Source organism: Mustelus asterias, chromosome 4 (assembly GCF_964213995.1).
Source record: "Mustelus asterias chromosome 4, sMusAst1.hap1.1, whole genome shotgun sequence".
In the NCBI taxonomy this organism is placed as follows: domain Eukaryota; kingdom Metazoa; phylum Chordata; class Chondrichthyes; order Carcharhiniformes; family Triakidae; genus Mustelus; species Mustelus asterias.
The window spans coordinates 3,213,335-3,231,759 of record NC_135804.1 but is presented as its reverse complement, the minus strand read 5'-3'; the positions used below and the strand labels follow the sequence as shown (position 1 = coordinate 3,231,759).

The 18,425-nt window shown below is 46.0% G+C and overlaps 1 protein-coding gene across 1 annotated transcript in view; it reads left to right on the top strand.

Moving 5' to 3' along the window:
• ces2b (carboxylesterase 2b) overlaps positions 1 to 18,425 on the top strand; it is a 108,734-nt gene that overhangs the window by 73,656 nt on the left and 16,653 nt on the right. The window contains exons 18-21 of the mRNA XM_078210446.1: positions 5,608 to 5,761; positions 7,691 to 7,795; positions 11,150 to 11,254; positions 15,604 to 15,759. Coding sequence (XP_078066572.1) covers positions 5,608 to 5,761; positions 7,691 to 7,795; positions 11,150 to 11,254; positions 15,604 to 15,759 — 520 coding nt within the window. The remainder of the gene's footprint in view (positions 1 to 5,607; positions 5,762 to 7,690; positions 7,796 to 11,149; positions 11,255 to 15,603; positions 15,760 to 18,425) is intronic.

The following is an 18,425-nucleotide window of genomic DNA, read 5'->3' as shown; positions in this document are numbered from 1 at the left end:
TCATGCACAAGGACCCCCAGGTCCCTTTGCACGGTAGCATGTTTTAATTTGTTTCCATTGAGATAGTAATCCCATTTGTTATTATTTTCTCCAAAGTGTATAACCTCGCATTTATCAACGTTATACTCCATTTGCCATATCCTCGCCCACTCACTCAGCCTGTCCAAATCTCTCTGCAGATCTTCTCCGTCCTCCACACGATTCACTTTTCCACTTATCTTTGTGTCGTCTGCAAACTTCGTTACCCTACACTCCGTCCCCTCCTCCAGATCATCTATATAAATGGCAAATAGTTGCGGCCCGAGTACCGATCCCTGTGGCACGCCACTAGTTACCTTCCTCCAACCGGAAAAACACCCATTTATTCCGACTCTTTGCTTCCTGTCGGATAGCCAGTCCCCAATCCACTTTAACACACTACCCCCAACTCCATGTGCCCTAATCTTCTTCAGCAGCCTTTTATGGGGCACCTTATCAAACACCTTTTGGAAATCCAAAAACACCGCATCCACCGGTTCTCCTCCATCAACCGCCCTAGTCACATCTTCATAAAAATCCAACATGTTCGTCAAGCACGACTTTCCCCTCATGGATCTATGCTGCTGGACTGGGATACTTAAACCTTTTCCCCCAGATATTTTCCCTTTGTGTGACTGATGAAAGACAGATTTCACTTAAACAATCTCTCTCTTTATTTAATACTTGAGGTTCCAATTATCAACAATACATTTTAGAATGGAATCATAGAATCCCTACAGTGCAGGAGGAGGCCATTCGGCCCATCAAGCCTGCACCAACAACAAGCCCACCCTGTCCCTATCCCCGTAACCTCACCTATTTACCCAATCAATCCCCCGATACTAAGGGGCAATTTTCCAAGGCCAATCCGCCTAAGCTGCATAACTTTGGAATGTGGGAGGAAACCAGAGCACCCAGAGGAAACCCATGCAGACATGGGGAAAACGTGCAAACTCCACACAGACAGTCACCTGAGGCCGGAATTGAACCCAGGTCCCTGGCGCAGTGAGGCAGCAGTGCTAACCACTGTGCCACCGTGCCGCCCATCATCCATTCATTCTCGTGGCTGTTCCATGGCTTTATGTTGCAAGTCGTCAAGTTTCTCAGGAATTTCCAGATTCTATCTGGAGGTGAGTTAGTTTTTGACAATCAGAGGTGACCTTTGTTTTGATGGTCACAATGTAAAAATAATTGAGCAGTGGACTTTATATTATTTTAAAAAGGAATATGAAATAATGGACACTGTTCTCTCTTAAAATGGCTGCTGGGAAGCCAGGTGACTGCCATTTGTGACTGCTGTGATAGACAGAGACAAAGGGCTGGAATTTTGGACACCAGGAAACTCCACAGACAGCTAAAGGTGATGGGCGGGACTCGATTCTGGAACCCCCGACTTCATTCCCAGAGTTTCTAATCTTCAGGACTGCCTTTTAGAGTGTGGGCTGGTTCAGGCTGGACCAGGAGGCCACACCCTGCCCCCCTGACCCGGCCAGCAGCATTGCGGGCTTGGGCATGTCCTTGTGCCCTGCAGTATTCATGCAGTCGGTGCAGCTTTTCAATGAGCTTCGCTTCACCGCTCCTCAGAGGAGTCGTGAACCGTTGCTGCATGAGGGAACACTTTAAAAGGTAAGCTGGGAAGGTCCTCTTCATGCCCCCATATCAGGGTATGCCCCTCCATCTGACGAAGGGTCATCCAGACTCGAAACATTGGTTCTATTCTCTCTCCACAGATGCCGTCAGACCTGTTGAGGTTTTCCAGCATTTTCAGTTTTTGTTTCAGATTCCAGCATCTGCAGTATTTTGCCTTTATGCCCCACCATCCACTACCCGATGGTCCGTCATGTCCTCCTTGCCAAGCTTTGCACCTCCTCCCACGCTTCCCATGACCCCCCATTCACCCCCGTGACAAACTATGACACTTCCTTGCCCATTCACCCACCAGCCACTGTGGAGGCAACATTTACTTTACTTTCTCACTTTCATTCATTTAATTTTAACCTTCACTTTAACTCATTCAACTCCAACTCTAATTCTAGTTTAACCCTAAGTTTTTGACTTTAACTCATTTAACTTTAAGTTTAACTGAAAATAAATACTTCCCACTTGAGCGAATTGGCCAGGCCCACTCGCAGGTAGAGCTTGAAAGGTTAAAGTTTATTTATTAGTGCAGATCTTCTTTGTGGTTCTTTGTCATAGAGGTTTATAGCATGGAAACAGGCCCTTCGGCCCAACTTGTCCATGCTGCCCAGTTTTTACCACTAAGCTAGTCCCAATTGCCTGCATTTGGCCCATATCCCTCCATACCCATCATATCCATGTAACTATCTAAATGCTTTTTAAAAGACAAAATTGTACCCGCCTCTACTACTACCTCTGGCAGCTCGTTCCAGACACTCACCGCCCTCTGTGTGAAAAAAATTGTCCCTCTGGAACCTTTTGTATCTCTCCCCTCTCACCTTAAACCTATGCCCTCTAGTTTTAGTCTCCCCTACCTTCGGGGAAATATGTTGACCATCTACCTTATCTATGCCCCTCCATTATTTTATAGACCTCTATAAGATCACCCCTCAGCCTCCTACGCTCCAGGGAAAAAAGTCCCAGTCTATCCAACCTCTCCTAATAACTCAAACCATCAAGTCCCGGTAGCTTCCGAGTAAATCTTTTCTGCACTCCTTCTAATTTAATAATATCCTTTCTATAATAGGGTGACCAGAACTGTATTCCAAGTGTGGCCTTACCAATGTCTTGTACAACTTCAACAAGATGTCCCAACTCCTGTATTCAATGCTCTGACCGATGAAACCAAGCATGCTGAATGCCTTCTTCACCACCCTGTCCACTTGTGACTCCACTTTCAAGGAGCTATGAACCTGTACCCCTAGGTCTGTTTGTTCTTTAACTCTCCCCAACGCCCTACCATTAACTGAGTAAGTCCTGCCCTGGTTCAATCTACCAAAATGCATCACCTTGCATTTGTCTAAATTAAACTCCATCTGCCATTCGTCAGCCCACTGGCCCAATTGATCAAGTTCACATTACAATCCTAGTTAACCTTCTTCACTGTCCACTATGCCACCAATCTTGGTGTCATCTGCAAACTTTCTAACCATGCCTCCTAAATTCTCATCCAAATCATTAATATAAATGACAAATAACAGTGGGCCCAGCACTGATCCCTGAGGCACACCGCTGGTCACAGGCCTCCGGTTCTCTTGATCTTCTTTATTCTTCTCTGAAGGTCATCTTTAGGGCACACATCGCGAATATGATTCTCGAGTTTCCACTGAGGAAAAGACTTAAAGTTTCTCTTTCCATCTTAAACTTTGCACATCTTTCCAGAAAGTTCTTTGGCACTCAACCAATGATACCACTGGAAACTGGTCACTAAGTTTGATTATAGCCAATGGAGTTACAACTCTCAAATGTTTATACTAAGTTATAAGTAAGTCACATAGCCTCACTGTACATCTGGAAAAAGGCAGAAATCGATGGTGCTTGTCTGTCTGGAACCCGTCCAAACAACCATCCTTATTTGGTCAACACAGGAAATGTCAGGTCTCGTCTCACAGGGCAGGTCAGGTCTCGCAGTAGCCTTCTCTGACCTGCCACTGTGTTTAACTCAACGTGACTAAAATTCTCAGCATGCTTGATTGTAGCTTTTAACCATTCTCTTTGTTGTAAGAAGTCTCACAACAGCAGGTTAAAGTCCAACAGGTTTATTTGGAATCTCGAGCTTTCGGAACGCTGCTCCATGATGAAGGAGCGACACTCCGAAAGCTCGTGCTACCAAATAAACCTGTTAGACTTTAAATTGATATTGTGAGACTTCTTAATGTGCCCACCCCAGTCCAACACCGGCATCTCCACATCATTCTCATTGTTGCCATTGCCGTTGGCCATCAGCCACACCCAGGTCTACAAGCTGTAAGTGTACAGTGACACTCGTTACCAATGGTCACACAATTACTATAATAATCACCTACACTAATAATTACACAGAAACCTGGGGTCACACTTTAACGAGGAGGCGATGGCCTCGTGGTATTATCGTTAACTATTAATCCAGAACTCAGCTAATGTTCTGGGGACCCGGGTTCGAATCCCACCGCGGCAGATGGGGGAATTTGAATTCAATAAAAATATCTGGAATTAAGAATCCACTGATGACCATGAAACCATTGTCGATTCATAGAAATCATAGAAACCCTACAGTACAGAAAGAGGCCATTCGGCCCATCGAGTCTGCACCGACCACAATCCCACCCAGGCCCTACCCCCATATCCCTACATATTTTACCCACTAATCTACGCATCCCAGGACACTAAGGGGCAATTTTAGCATGGCCAATCAACCTAACCCGCACATCTTTGGACTGTGGGAAGAAACCGGAGCACCCGGAGGAAACCCACGCAGACACAAGGAGAATGTGCAAACTCCACACAGACAGTGACCCAAGCTGGGAATCGAACCCAGGTCCCTGGAGCTGTGAAGCAGCAGTGCTAACCACTGTGCTACCGTGCCGCTACCGATTGTCGGAGAAACCCATCTGGTTCACTAATTTTCTTTAGGGAAGGAAATCTGCCGTCCTTACCCAGTCTGGCCTACATGTGACTCCAGATCCACAGCAATGTGGGTGACTCTCAACTGCCCTCGGGCAACTAGGGATGGGCAATAAATGCTGGCCCAGCCAGCGACACCCATGTTCCACAAATGAATAAAAATAACTTAGTGTCAGAGAATTTAACACCATTGGTTTCCATCTTGAGGAGAATGATTGGACAAGCCTTGTTGTATTCTGGGTATATATTCTAATATCCCTCCTCTATTCTCAGCTGGTCTTGTGACGCAGTGGGTCAGCGGCCCTGCCTCTGAGTCAGAAATGCCAGGTTCAAGTCCCTCCCTAGGACTTGATGACAAAGGAGGATATGTTCATAATGCGCTCAAACAGGCCGAATATCATAAATTTGAACCTTCTGTCAGAGCTCCAAATGACAGTGTGCATGTAAGCAATGTATGTAACTCTTACACCCTGAGTGAACTGGAACACACATTCACCTCCTTTCTGACAGGTGAGAATCCACACATTTCAAAGTGTTACCTCATCCAGCCTGTAGCTTGAACAAGAATAACTCCCGTAAACTTGGCTCACCGGGTCTCGAGTTGAGGGTGATGGGGGGCAGACAGGAAAGTGGAGTTCAGACCACAGTCAGTTCAGCCAGGATTTTATTGAATGGCAGAACAGGCTCGAGCTCCTAATTCTTGTGTTCCAATTGTCCAAATCAATGGCAGGTGTCTTCTGTAAGTTTATTGGTAAATGTCTAATCGGCGGAGACTTTCCTCGTATAATAATAAAATCCAAATACTGCTAAAACTGGAAAGCTGAAATAGAAACAGAAAATGCTGGAAAAACTCAGCAGGTGTGGCAGCATGTGTGGAGCAAGAACAAGAGTTAACGCTTCGAGTCCATACAAATCTTCTTCAGTGATGGATTCTACAGTTAGAGGCATGTCCTCATGTCCGTGTTGCCTCTGTGCAGTAAGTTGTTACCAGCACTTGTTGACATCTTTTTATTTTCTCATTGGGCACAGCACAGGGGACAACTGTGCACAAGGAAATTTTGGATTTCTGGATCAGTTGGCAGCATTAAGATGGGTACAGAGGAATATCGCACAGTTTGGTGGAAACCCAGGAATGGTCACTCTGTTCGGAGAGTCTGTTGGAGGACTCAGCGTCTCGCTACACGTACGGTGAAACTTGTTTCCTTCTCTTCTTTCTCCAATTATTTGATTTCAGCAGAAACCCAGTGGAAGTCGAGCTTTGTCACCTTGAATCAATTCACCAGAAAACCAGGAGCCGTGTGCGTCCCTGATCCAGACTCTGATTAAGTGATGGGGACCTGGGAAAATGCAGCTTCCTATAGTACAGCTTATAAGTAAAGTAAAGTTTATTTATTCGTCACAAGTAGGCTTACCTTAACACTGCAATGAAGTTACTGCGAAAATCCCCTAGTCGTCACACTCCGGCCCCTGTTCGGGTACACTGAGGGAGAATTTATAATGGCCAATGCACCCTAACCGGCGCGTCTTTCAGACAGTGGGAGGAAACCGGAGCACCCAGTGGAAACCCACGCAGACACGGGGAGAACGTGCAGACTCCATACAGACAGTGACCCCAGCCGGGAATTGAATCCGGGTCCCTGGCACTGTGAGGCAGCAGTGCTAACCACTGTGCCACCGTGCTGCCCAGTCTGGCCACACACGCTCCCTGGCCCACAACACTCACCCACCTTCCATATTCCTCAAACGTCTCCTCTTCTAACTAACTTGAAGTTGGGAGTTACTGTCTTGCATTGGTAAGATTTTCTGAGGGTGGCTGGTGTTTGAAAGAAAAAGCTTCACTGGTGTCGTCGAAAGACAGAACGTGACTTGTGAATGCTTCGTAAAGTCATTGGCCATCCAGAATGCGCGCACACTCACACTGAGTTGTTTGTAAGGTTGCAGCCGCTGTTGATATGCGGACAAATGCAGCAGCTGTTGTTACGGCCCACATCCAGCCAATGTGTTGAGCAACAAATGCACAATACTTCGGGTGCTGGAAATCTGAAATAAAAACAGAAAATGCTGGACAGGCTCGGCTGGTCTGACTGTGTCTGCGGAGAGAGAAACGGGAGTTAATGCTTTGGGCTTTTCCTCAAATCTGTCAGAGGGCCCTGAGGAGAAGTCAGAAAACTGATGTATAAATGGGCGGCACGGTGACACAGTGGTTAGCCAAGAACAAAGAACACAGAAAATTACAGCACAGGAACAGGCCCTTCGGCCCTCCAAGCCTGCACTGACCATGCTGCCCGACTGAATTAACCCCTATCCTTCCGGGGACCATATCCCTCTATTCCCATCCTATTCATGTACTTGTCAAGACACCCTTTAAAAGTCACTATCATATCCGCTTCCACTACCTCCCCCGGCAACGGGTACCAGACACCCACTACTCTGTCTCACAGCGCCAGGGACCCGGGTTCCATTCCCAGCTTGGGGTCACTGTCTGTGTGGAGTTTGCACATTCTCCCCATGTCTGTGTGGGGTTTCCACCTGGTGCTCCAGTTTCCTCCCACAGTCCATAAGCCATGCTGGTTAGGTGCATTGGCCATGCTAAATTCTCCCTCAGTGTACCCGAACAGGCACAAAAGTGTGGCGACCAGGGGAATTTCACAGTAACTTCATTGCAGTTTTAATGTAAGCCTTACTTGTGACTAATGAATAAATAAAGTATAAACTATAAACTTCTACCCCTCCTCGACCTCAGCCCGTCCTCCTGCTGTGCCCTCTTGTATTTCCTGCATTACATTCCTCATCCCACCAGCACCCAACTCCCTCCCGAAGCGTCCCTTGACCCTTCCTTTATTGTACTCCTGTTTTGTTTTCACCTCACCTCATGCCCTGCCCATATCCCACCCCTAACCTGCCCCTTTCCCAGGAACTCACCAAGATGGACTATCTTATCCCCATTCCCAATATTCATTCCCATTTCCTGTAGCAACATTCCCAAGGGTAATTGGGCACTATGCCAGATGAGTTAAGAGCACAGCTGACCAGTAAACAAATTCTCTCAGGAAACTTATTCTGAATCTGTTTTATCGTGCACTAAATCACCTTTTCCATGGTTGTATTCCAGACTTTATCTCCTCTGTCCGTTGGTCTGTTCCACAAGGCAATACTGCAAAGTGGGAGCGCTCTGATGCCGGGATTGCTGCCTCCATCTGCAACACAGCTGGCTCACGTGAGTTCATTCAAACCCAACTGGGAGGGACGCCTTACAACGGGTTTGTTTAATGAGGACCACACCCTGTGGTGATTCAAACATTGACCTTTCACCTTTGAAGCCTCAGGTCAAATCCAACTGTGTGTTTATTGAGCATGCTCAGTGCAGGATCTGTTCAACATATGTTTGTTGTGATAATCAGCCTCTGTGGTCAGGATATTGGGAAGAACTCCCCTCCTCCTCTTCAGAATAGTGCACTGGGATTATTTACATCCACCCCAGAGGGCAAATAGGGCCTTGGTTTTGCATCTTTGAGTACAGCACTCCCTCAGTACTCATGGAGTGTCAGCCTGGATTTGGTACTCATGTCTCTGGAGTGACTTGGCTCTCAACCTTCTGACTTGGAGACAAGGGTGCTATTGACGGAGCCACAGCTATCACTTGTCTTGCTATCTGGATCTTAATCCCAGTGGCTAAGTGATAACACACTTACCTCTGATTGGATTTGTGAGGTCAAATCCAACTCCAAGAACCTGATAACCTAATCTAATTTGATATCTCCATTGCTGCACTGAGGGAGTGCTGCACTGTCAAAGGTGCTAGCTTTTGGATGAAGCATCAAATCATTTCCTTCAAAGCTATGACATGCAATGGAGCTCTCCCTCATGTCCTGGTCAACCTTTCAACACCAAAAACAGATGGGGACAGAGGAAGTCCATTTAACCCCTCAAGCCAATTCCACTGTACAATGAAACCATGGCTATCCATGTCCTGACACTGTACATACGCCATTGCTCGATATTCCTTCATGACTTTGATGAACAAAAAAATTATCATTCTCAGATTTAAAATCAATAATTGATTTAACATCAATCCCAAACCCTTTGGAAAAGTCTGCCTCTAATTTTTGGACTATTCCCTCTTATTCTACGTTCCCCAACCAGTTTCTCTCTCTTTAGAGATATAACGCTACATTCCATTGCTTGGGTCTTAAGTGACATTTTTGTCTACATCAGTGCCTGTAATGTAAGCATGCGGTGTTAATTTGTTATCTCCCGATGATTTTAATTCACCATTACCCTTCTTTTAATATCCCGCTGAATTTATTTGCCTATTCTTCTTGTTATATCATTGTTACATGTTTGAATGTTTTTAACCTAATGACTTTGTCTATAGAGTCATAGAGTCATAGAGGTTTACAGCATGGAAACAGGCCCTTCGGCCCAACTTGTCCATGCCGCTCTTTTTTTTAAACCCCTAAGCTAATCCCAATTGCCTGCATTTGGCCCATATCCCTCTATACCCATCGTACCCATGTAACTGTCTAAATGTTTTTTAAAAGACAAAATTGTACCCGCCTCTACTACTACCTCTGGCAGCTTGTTCCAGACACTCACCACCTTCTGTGTGAAAAAATTGCCCCTCTGGACACTTTTGTATCTCTCCCCTAAGATTAGCTTAGTGGTAAAAACTGGGCAGCATGGACAAGTTGGGCTGAAGGGCCTGTTTCCATGCTGTAAACCTCTATGACTCTATGAGGGTTTGGATAAAGTAAATGAGGAGATATTGTCTGCACTGGTAGGAGAGTCAGTAACCAGAGGGATACAGGTTGAAGAGAATAGACAAATGAAGCTCAGGTGAAAACATGTTTACGCAGTGAGTTGTTAGCATCTGGAAAACACAGCTTTCCCTTTGGGGAATAGTGGGGAGGTGGTAGCAGGATTCCTGACTCATTATCAGGCTGTTAAACTACGTCATGGGTGCTCCTTCCAAAGCCAACTAGTCCCAGCAGAGTTAATGATGCTACCAAAGCACCATGGGGCTTCCGATCACAATCGGTGAAAGAGGCAAATTGTTACTATACTTACAAAGGAATTCCATATAAATCTGGAAAAGATGTTAATTTCCAGGGCTAAAGATTTGGACTGATTAAAAAAAAAATTTAAAAAGAGGATAGGCCTGGTAACCTCTATTGGGTGTTGTGATTCTATGATGTAGGTCACTGCTGATAGTGGGAGCTTGCTGTGCACAAATCGATAGCTGTGATTTCCAACCAAACAACAGTGACTATGTTTCAAAAGCATTTTATTGGCTGAAAAACATTGAGACGTATGAGCACACTAAAAAGTGGCTACATAAATGTAGCTTCTTTTCAATGGAGAGATTTAATTTGATTTATTATTGTTATATGTATTGGGATACAGTGAAAAGTATTGTTTTTTGCACACTATACAGACAAAGCATACTGTTCATAGAGAAGGAAATGAGAGGGTGCAGAATGTGGTGTTACAGTCATAGTTAGGGTGTAGAGAAAGATCAACTTAATGCGAGGTAGGTCCATTCAAAAGTCTGATGGCAGCAGGGAAGAAGCTGTTCTTGAGTCGGCTGATTCGTGACCTCAGACTTTTGTATCTTTTTCCTGACGGAAGAAGTTGGAAGAGAGAATGTCCGGGGTGCGTGGGGTCCTTAATTACGCTGGCTGCTTTGCCGAGGCAGCGGGAAGTGTAGACAGAGTCAATGGATGGGAGGCTGGTTTGAATGATGGACTGGGCTTCGTTCACGACTCTTTGCAGTTCCTTGCGGTCTTGGGCAGAGCAGGAGCCATACCAAACTGTGATACAACCAGAAAGAATGCTTTCTATGGTGCATCTGTAAAAGTTGGTGAGAGTCGTAGCTGACATGCCAAATTTCCTTTGCTTTTGGAGAAAGTAGAGGCCATGGTGGGGCTTCCTTAACAATAGATTCGGCATGGGGCGACCAGGACAGGCTGTTGGTGATCTGGACACCTAGAAACATGAAGCTCTCGAATATTTCCACTTCATCCCCGTTGATGTTGACAGGGGCATGTTCTCCACTATGCTTCCTGAAGTCGATGACTATCTCCTTTTGTTGACATTGAGAGAGATTATTGTTGCCGCACCAGTTCACCAGATTCTCTATCTCATTCCTGTACTCTGTCTCGTCATTGTTTGAGATCCGACCCACTACGGTGGTGTCATCAGCAAACTTGAAAATTGCGTTGGAGGGGAATTTGTCCACACAGTCATCGGTGTATAAGGAGTATAGTAGGGGGCTGAGAACACAGCCTTGTGGGGCACCATTATTGAAGATGATCGTGGAGGAGGTGTTGTTGCCTATCCTTACTGATTGTGGTCTGTGGGTTAGGAAGCTCAGGATCCAGTTGCAGAGGGAGGAGCCGAGGCCCAGGCCACGGAGTTTGGAGATGAGTTTCATGGGAATAATGATGTTGAAGGCTGAGCTGTAGTCGATAAATAGGAGTTTGACACAGGTTATCCAGATGAGACAATGCCTGGAGAACATTGGGAAGAACATGAATGTTCTTACATGTGACGTCTCTCTTTCCGGTTCCAGGAAGCTGCGTCGATAGCAGGATGCAATGACACACGGCCGCAGCCTCTGCTACACTGCCTCAGGAACAAGACCGAAGAGGAGATGGCCCAAATCACCAACAGTCTGGTGCGTTTCTTTAAAAAAGATACACAGATTTATTTTAGTTTGATCATGTGAGCTGGAAGGTACTTGAGCAATTCTTCTTTCCTTCCAACAGTAAGAGGGCGGTTTCATTCCTACCTGTCTCTCACAGGAGATGTTAATCGAGGCTCTGTCAGTCTGTTTGAACGAGATGTTAAATGAATATATTGGAAGAAGAGCAGGAGGTTCCGCCCTGTGTCCCAGCCAACATTCATCCCTCAACCATCATCACTAAAGACAGATCCACTGGCCATTTATTTCACTAATGTTTATGGGATCGTGCTGTGCACATAGAGTTGACACTGCACTTGCTAGCATTAGGACAATGACTGCGCAGGAATATAAGAACATAAGAACTAGGAGCAGGAGTAGGCCATCTAGCCCCTCGAGCCTGCCCCGCCATTCAACAAGATCATGGCTGATCTGAAGTGGATCAGTTTCACTTACCCGCCTGATCCCTATAACCCCTAATTCCCTTACCGATCAGGAATCCATCTATCCATGATTTAAACATATTCAACGAGGTAGCCTCCACCACTTCAGTGGGCAGAGAATTCCAGAGATTCACCACCCTCTGAGAGAAGAAGTTCCTCCTCAACTCTGTCCTAAACTGACCCCCCTTTATTTTGAGGCTGTGACCTCTAGTTCTAGTTCTAGTATAGGAATAGGAATAGGCCATTCAGCCCATCGAACCTGCTCCGTCATTCAAACAGATCATGGCTGATCATCTACTTCTCTCGCCATTTTGGGTCACTGTCTGTGCAGAGTCTGCACGTTCTCCCCGTGTCTGCGTGGGTTTCCTCCGGGTGCTCCAGTTTCCTCCTCCATTCTGAAAAACGTGCTAGTTCGGTGCATTGACCCGAACAGGCGCCGGAATGTGGCGACTAGGGGAATTTACAGTAACTTCATTGCAGTGTTAATGTAAGCCTTACTTGTGACTAATAAGTAAACCTTAAAACTTTATTTTCCGCAGTACCCCTGATATAATTCGACTTCAGAAATCTATGAATTTCTGTCTTGAACAAGCTCAATGACTGAGCTTCCACAGCCTCTGGGGCAGAGAATTCCAAAGATTCACCACCCTCTGAGTGAAGACATCATCTCTTCATCTCAGTCTTTAATGGCCTGCTCCTTATTCTGAGACTGTCCCCTGGTTCTAGACTCACCAGCGAGGGGAAACACACTACCCATATCTACCCCGTCACGCCCTGGGAGAATTTTGTAATTTTCAATGAGATCGCCTCTCATGCTTCAAAACTCTACAGGTCCAGTTTCCTCAATCTCTCCTCATAAAATAATCCCGCCATCCCAGAAATGAGCCTGCTGGATTCTCAGCTTCACTCCCTCTATGGTCAGTTAATCCTTCCTTAGATAGAAACTTAGAAAGATAGGAGCCGGAGGAGGCCATTCGGCCCTTCGAGCCTGCTCCACCATTCATTATGATCATGGCTGACCATCCAACTCAATAGCCTAATCCTGCTTTCTCCCCATAACCTTTAATTCTATTCGCCCCAAGTGCTATATCTAACTGCTTCTTGAAAACATTCAATGTTTTGGCCTCAACTGCTTTCTGTGGTAATGAATTCTACAGGCTCACCACTCTCTGGCTGAAGAAATTTCAATGTGGAGATGCCGGCATTGGACTGGGGTAAACACAGTAAGAAGTTTAACAACACCAGGTTAAAGTCCAACAGGTTTATTTAGAACATAGAACATAGAACATTACAGCGCAGAACAGGCCCTTCGGCCCACGATGTTGCACCGACCAGTTAAAAAAAAAAACTGTGACCCTCCAACCTAAACCAATTTCTTTTCGTCCATGAGCCTATCTACGGATCTCTTAAACGCCCCCAAACTAGGCGCATTTACTACTGATGCTGGCAGGGCATTCCAATCCCTCACCACCCTCTGGGTAAAGAACCTACCCCTGACATCGGTTCTATAACTACCCCCCCTCAATTTAAAGCCATGCCCCCTCGTGCTGGATTTCTCCATCAGAGGAAAAAGGCTATCACTATCCACCCTATCTAAACCTCTAATCATCTTATATGTTTCAATAAGATCCCCTCTTAGCCGCCGCCTTTCCAGCGAAAACAATCCCAAATTTGGTAGCAAAAGCCACACAAGCTTTCGGAGCTCCAAGCCCCTTCTTCAGGTGAGTGGGAATTCTGTTCACAAACAGGGCATATAAAGACACAGACTCAATTTACATGAATAATGGTTGGAATGCGAATACTTACAGCTAATCAAGTCTTTAAGAAACAAAACAACGTGAGTGGAGAGAGCATCAAGACAGGCTAAAAAGATGTGTATTGTCTCCAGACAAGACAGCCAGTGAAACTCTGCAGGTCCAGGTTGGTCCAGGTCCAGGTCTTTATATGCTCTGTTTGTGAACAGAATTCCCACTCACCTGAAGAAGGGGCTTGGAGCTCCGAAAGCTTGTGTGGCTTTTGCTACCAAATAAACCTGTTGGACTTTAACCTGGTGTTGTTAAACTTCTTACTGAAGACATTTCCCCTCATCTCTGTCCTAAACTGTCTATCCTGTATCCTCAGACTGTGACCCCTGGTTCTGGACACCCCCACATGCAGAAACATCCTTCCTGCATCTATCCTGTCTACTCCTGTTAGAATTTTATACCTTTCTATGAGGTCCCCCCTCATCCTTCTGAACTCCAGCGAATACAATCCGAACTGACTCAATCTCTCTTCATACTTCAGTCCCGCCATCCCAGGGATCAGCCTGGTAAACCTTCTCTGCATTCCTGCCAGAGCAAGAACATCCTTCCTCTGATAAGGAGACCAAAGCTGCACACAATATTCCAAGTGTGGCCTCACCAAGGCCCTGTACACTTGCATCAAGACATCCCTGCTCCTGTACTCGAATTGTATCGCTATGAAGGTTCCCTGTAGGCTTCCCCTTCTTAATCAGTCCCTTGGTCCTCCTTTACTGAATTCTAAACTGCTCCCAATCCTCAGGTTTACTGAAGGAACTCTTGCCTGTCCAGAACACAAACCGAAAGTAAAACAGCAGCCTGTGGCAACACCCTAATGACATCAAATCATGTGATCAGCTCTTAAAGCAATCAACAACCACTTAAATATATACCATTCCTCCTCTTTTACTTCTGTGGTCATTACAATACACTGACTATGATGCTGTACATAGGGTCGATAATACTCTAGACACAGTACTATGCACCATTAATCAATTTACACAGTCAATAAGAAAGTCAATCCGGAGGATGTTTATTCCTCTTTGTTTGTATACGACATTCTGAGTTTGCTGTCCTTGACCCGAGAAGTATGATTTGGAACATCAGTGGACACTTCTTCCCTTGAACTAATTCTGCATCATTCTCAAATGGTATAGTAGCATCGACACAATCGTCAGGAAACTCAGATATTCAGAACTCTTGGGACGAAGGAGGTTGGCACTTCTAGAGATGGTTCTGAGTAATCATTTTGAGATGACAACAATTAGTCAGCACGGTGCCACCAAACTAATTCATCTTCAATTTGAACTGTGTAAGAAATTAGACCTGTTTTTGCTAAAATGATGGCTGGTTCCCAATTCTCACTCATGGTATAATTACACGCTAACACTCCATCTCCTTGTTGAAATGAGTGTCGTTTTGTTCTCATTTCCCATCAAGCACTTGGGATTGTTGTTGTTTGAAACTTTCAGGATGCTGAATGTTGCAATGAGATCGCCTCTCATCCAGACAAATTCCAGAGAATATAGACCGAATTTACTCAGCCTCTCGTCACAGGTCGACCCCTTCATCCCAGGACCCAATTCAGTGAAGCTTCACTGTACAGCCTCCAATGCGAGTGCACCCTTCTGTAAATATCAGCACCAGAATTGACACACAAGGGGTAGTCTCACCAAAATCCCGTACAATTGGAGACAGACTTTTTTATTCTTGTGCTTAGTGTCCTAATGTACAGAGAAACGTAAGAATAGGATTGGTCCTAATGTAAGCGGGTAATACTCAAAGTCCTGCACCAGAAGATTAAAAGTTCAAATCCCACTCTGGAAACATGAGTACAAATGCAGGACTGGGTGTCGTGTTGTTGGAAGTGTTTCTTTTTGTTGATGTGATGTGAAAGCAAGGCTTCATTTAACTGCTCTCAAGTGGACATAAAAGATCCCATGACATAATTTTGGAAAGAGCAGTGAATTTCTACCCAGTGTGCTGTTTGCGGGATCTTGCTATGCACACTTTATAAAGTACATTACTGGTTGTAAGGGGCTTTGGGATGTTCTGAGGTTGTGAAGATGCAGTTTCTAACTGTCTTAACATTTTCTTCCCCCACTGATTATTGTTTCAGAACGAACTCTACCAGTTAATTCCTGCTCTTATTGTTGATGGACACTTTCTTCCTGATGATCCCCAGAGCATGTTCCAGAATGGAATGTTCCAGAAAATCCCATACCTGATCGGAGTGACCACAGAAGAGGCAGTAGCGAGTCTTGTCCACCCAGAGGTAAAATCAACCTGGTGCTTAATGGACAAAAACTCTCAATTAACTCAAGGTGATAGACTGGCGGCAAAGTTGGATGCTGTCTAACCCTGAGCCTCATCCCCTCTCCACTGGAAAAAAGATTTGCATCCACGACTGTCACATCTTCCCCCAGCTTAAACTCATCTGCTGCAGAAACTCTGCTTCCTGCCTTTTTTAACTATAAACTCCACCATCCCGACATTCCCAAATGCAAAATACTGCAGATGCTGGAAACATGGAATAAGGGCAGGTAATCCTGGAGATACTCAGCAGATCAGCCAGTGACTGTGGAGGAAGAGAGAGAGAATTAACATTTCATTTGATTTGATTTAATATTGTCACATGTATTAACATACAGTGAAAAATATTGTTTCCTGCGGGCTGTACAGACAAAGCATACCGTTCATAGAACATAGAACATAGAACAGTACAGCACAGAACAGGCCCTTCGGCCCACGATGTTGTGCCGAGCTTTATCTGAAACCAAGATCAAGCTATCCCACTCCCTATCATCCTGGTGTGCTCCATGTGCCTATCCAATAACCGCTTAAATGTTTCTAAAGTGTCTGACTCCACTATCACTGCAGGCAGTCCATTCCACACCCCAACCACTCTCTGCGTAAAGAACCTACCTCTGATATCCGTCCTGTATCTCCCACCACGAACCCTATAGTTATGTTCATAGAGAAGGAAATGAGAGACTGCAGAATGTAGTGTTACATCATAGCTCGGGTGTAGAGAAAGATCAGCTTAATGCGAGGTAGGTCCATTCAAAAGTCTGACAGCAGCAGGGAAGAAGCTGTTCTTGAGTTGGTTGGTACGTGACCTCAGACTTTTGTATCTTTTTCCCGAAGGAAGAAGGTGGAAGAGAGAATGTCCGGGGTGTGTGGGGTCCTTGACTATGTTGGCTGCTTTTCTGAGGCAGCAGGAAGTGTAGACAGAGTCAATGGATGGGAGGCTGGTTTGTGTGATGGATTGGGCTACATTCATGACTCTTTGTAGTTTCTTGCGGTTTTGGTCAGAGCCGGAGCCATACCGAGCTGTGATACAACCAGAAAGAATGCTTTCTATGGTGCACCTGTAAAAGTTGGTAAGAGTTGTAGCAGAATCTCAAATGTCCTTAGTCTTCTGAGGAAGTAGAGGCGTTGTGGGCTTTCTTTAGAGTCAGCATGGGGGACCAGGGAAGTTTACGTAAGATAACAGAGTCAGCGGGTTTATAATTGTTTTGGTGGAGATAGATTTCTGCTCTCCCTTTTTCAATTTCCAGAGATGGATGAGAGATTGATGGAAATTGGAAGCAAATTTTCCAGTTTAGTTGGGAACAGGAAACAATGTTGACAGAGGGATGGATTTTGGAGGTCATGGTGGTGTCGTGGTAATGTCATGAGGATAATAATCCTGAGGCTTAACCCTCTGGCAACATGTGTTCAATTTTAGGTTGTGATGAACAAAGCATCGTAGCTGTGAGGGACAGCTCGGTGGATAGGATATTAGTATGTAGATAGGCTGGAAAATTGGGCGGGGATCCTGGCTTCAGGATTCAATCCTGGACCAGGGAGCGGCGCGGGCTTGGAGGGCCGAAGGGCCTGTTCCTGTGCTGTATTGTTCTTTGTTCTTTGTTCTAATTCCCACCATGGCAGTTAGTGGAACTAAAATTCAATGTGACATTATCATCAGTATGTTGGTTGCCGGGATAGATCTTCACCAGATCATCATCCCTGCTCATGTTCGAAATAATGCGAAGGGTTCTATTACTTTCAGGTGAGAGGGAGATAGATGCCCCATTTTAATTTCTCATTTGTCCCAGGGAAACTCTGTAAGTGCAGCACTCCCTCAGTACTGACCCTCTGACAGTGCGGCACTCCCTCAGTACTGACCCTCTGACAGTGCAGCATTCCCTCAGTACTGACCCTCTGACAGTGTGGCACTCCCTCAGTACTGACCCTCTGACAGTACGGCACTCCCTCAGTACTGACCCTCTGACAGTGCGGCACTCCCTCAGTACTGACCCTCTGACAGTGCGGCACTCCCTCAGTACTGACCCTCTGACAGTGCGGCACTCCCTCAGTACTGACCCTCTGACAGTGCGGCACTCCCTCAGTACTGACCCTCTGACAGTGCGGCACTCCCACAGTACTGACCCTCCAATTGTGCGGCACTCCCTCAGTACTGACCCTCTGACAGTGCGGCACTCCCTCAGTACTGACCCTCTGACAGTGTGGCACTCCCTCAGTACTGACCCTCTGACAGTGCGGCACTCCCTCAGTACTGACCCTCTGACAGTGCGTGCCGCACTGTCAGAGGGTCAGTACTGAGGGAGTGCCGCACTGTCAGAGGGTCAGTACTGAGGGAGTGCCACACTGTCAGAGGGTCAGTACTGAGGGAGTGCCGCACTGTCAGAGGGTCAGTACTGAGGGAGTGCCGCACAATTGGAGGGTCAGTACTGTGGGAGTGCCGCACTGTCAGAGGGTCAGTACTGAGGGAGTGCCGCACTGTCAGAGGGTCAGTACTGAGGGAGTGCCGCACTGTCAGAGGGTCAGTGCTGAGGGAGTGCTGCACTCCCTCAGTACTGACCCTCTGAGAGTGCAGCACTCCCTCAGCACTGACCCTCTGACAGTGTGGCACTCCCTCAGTACTGACCCTCTGAC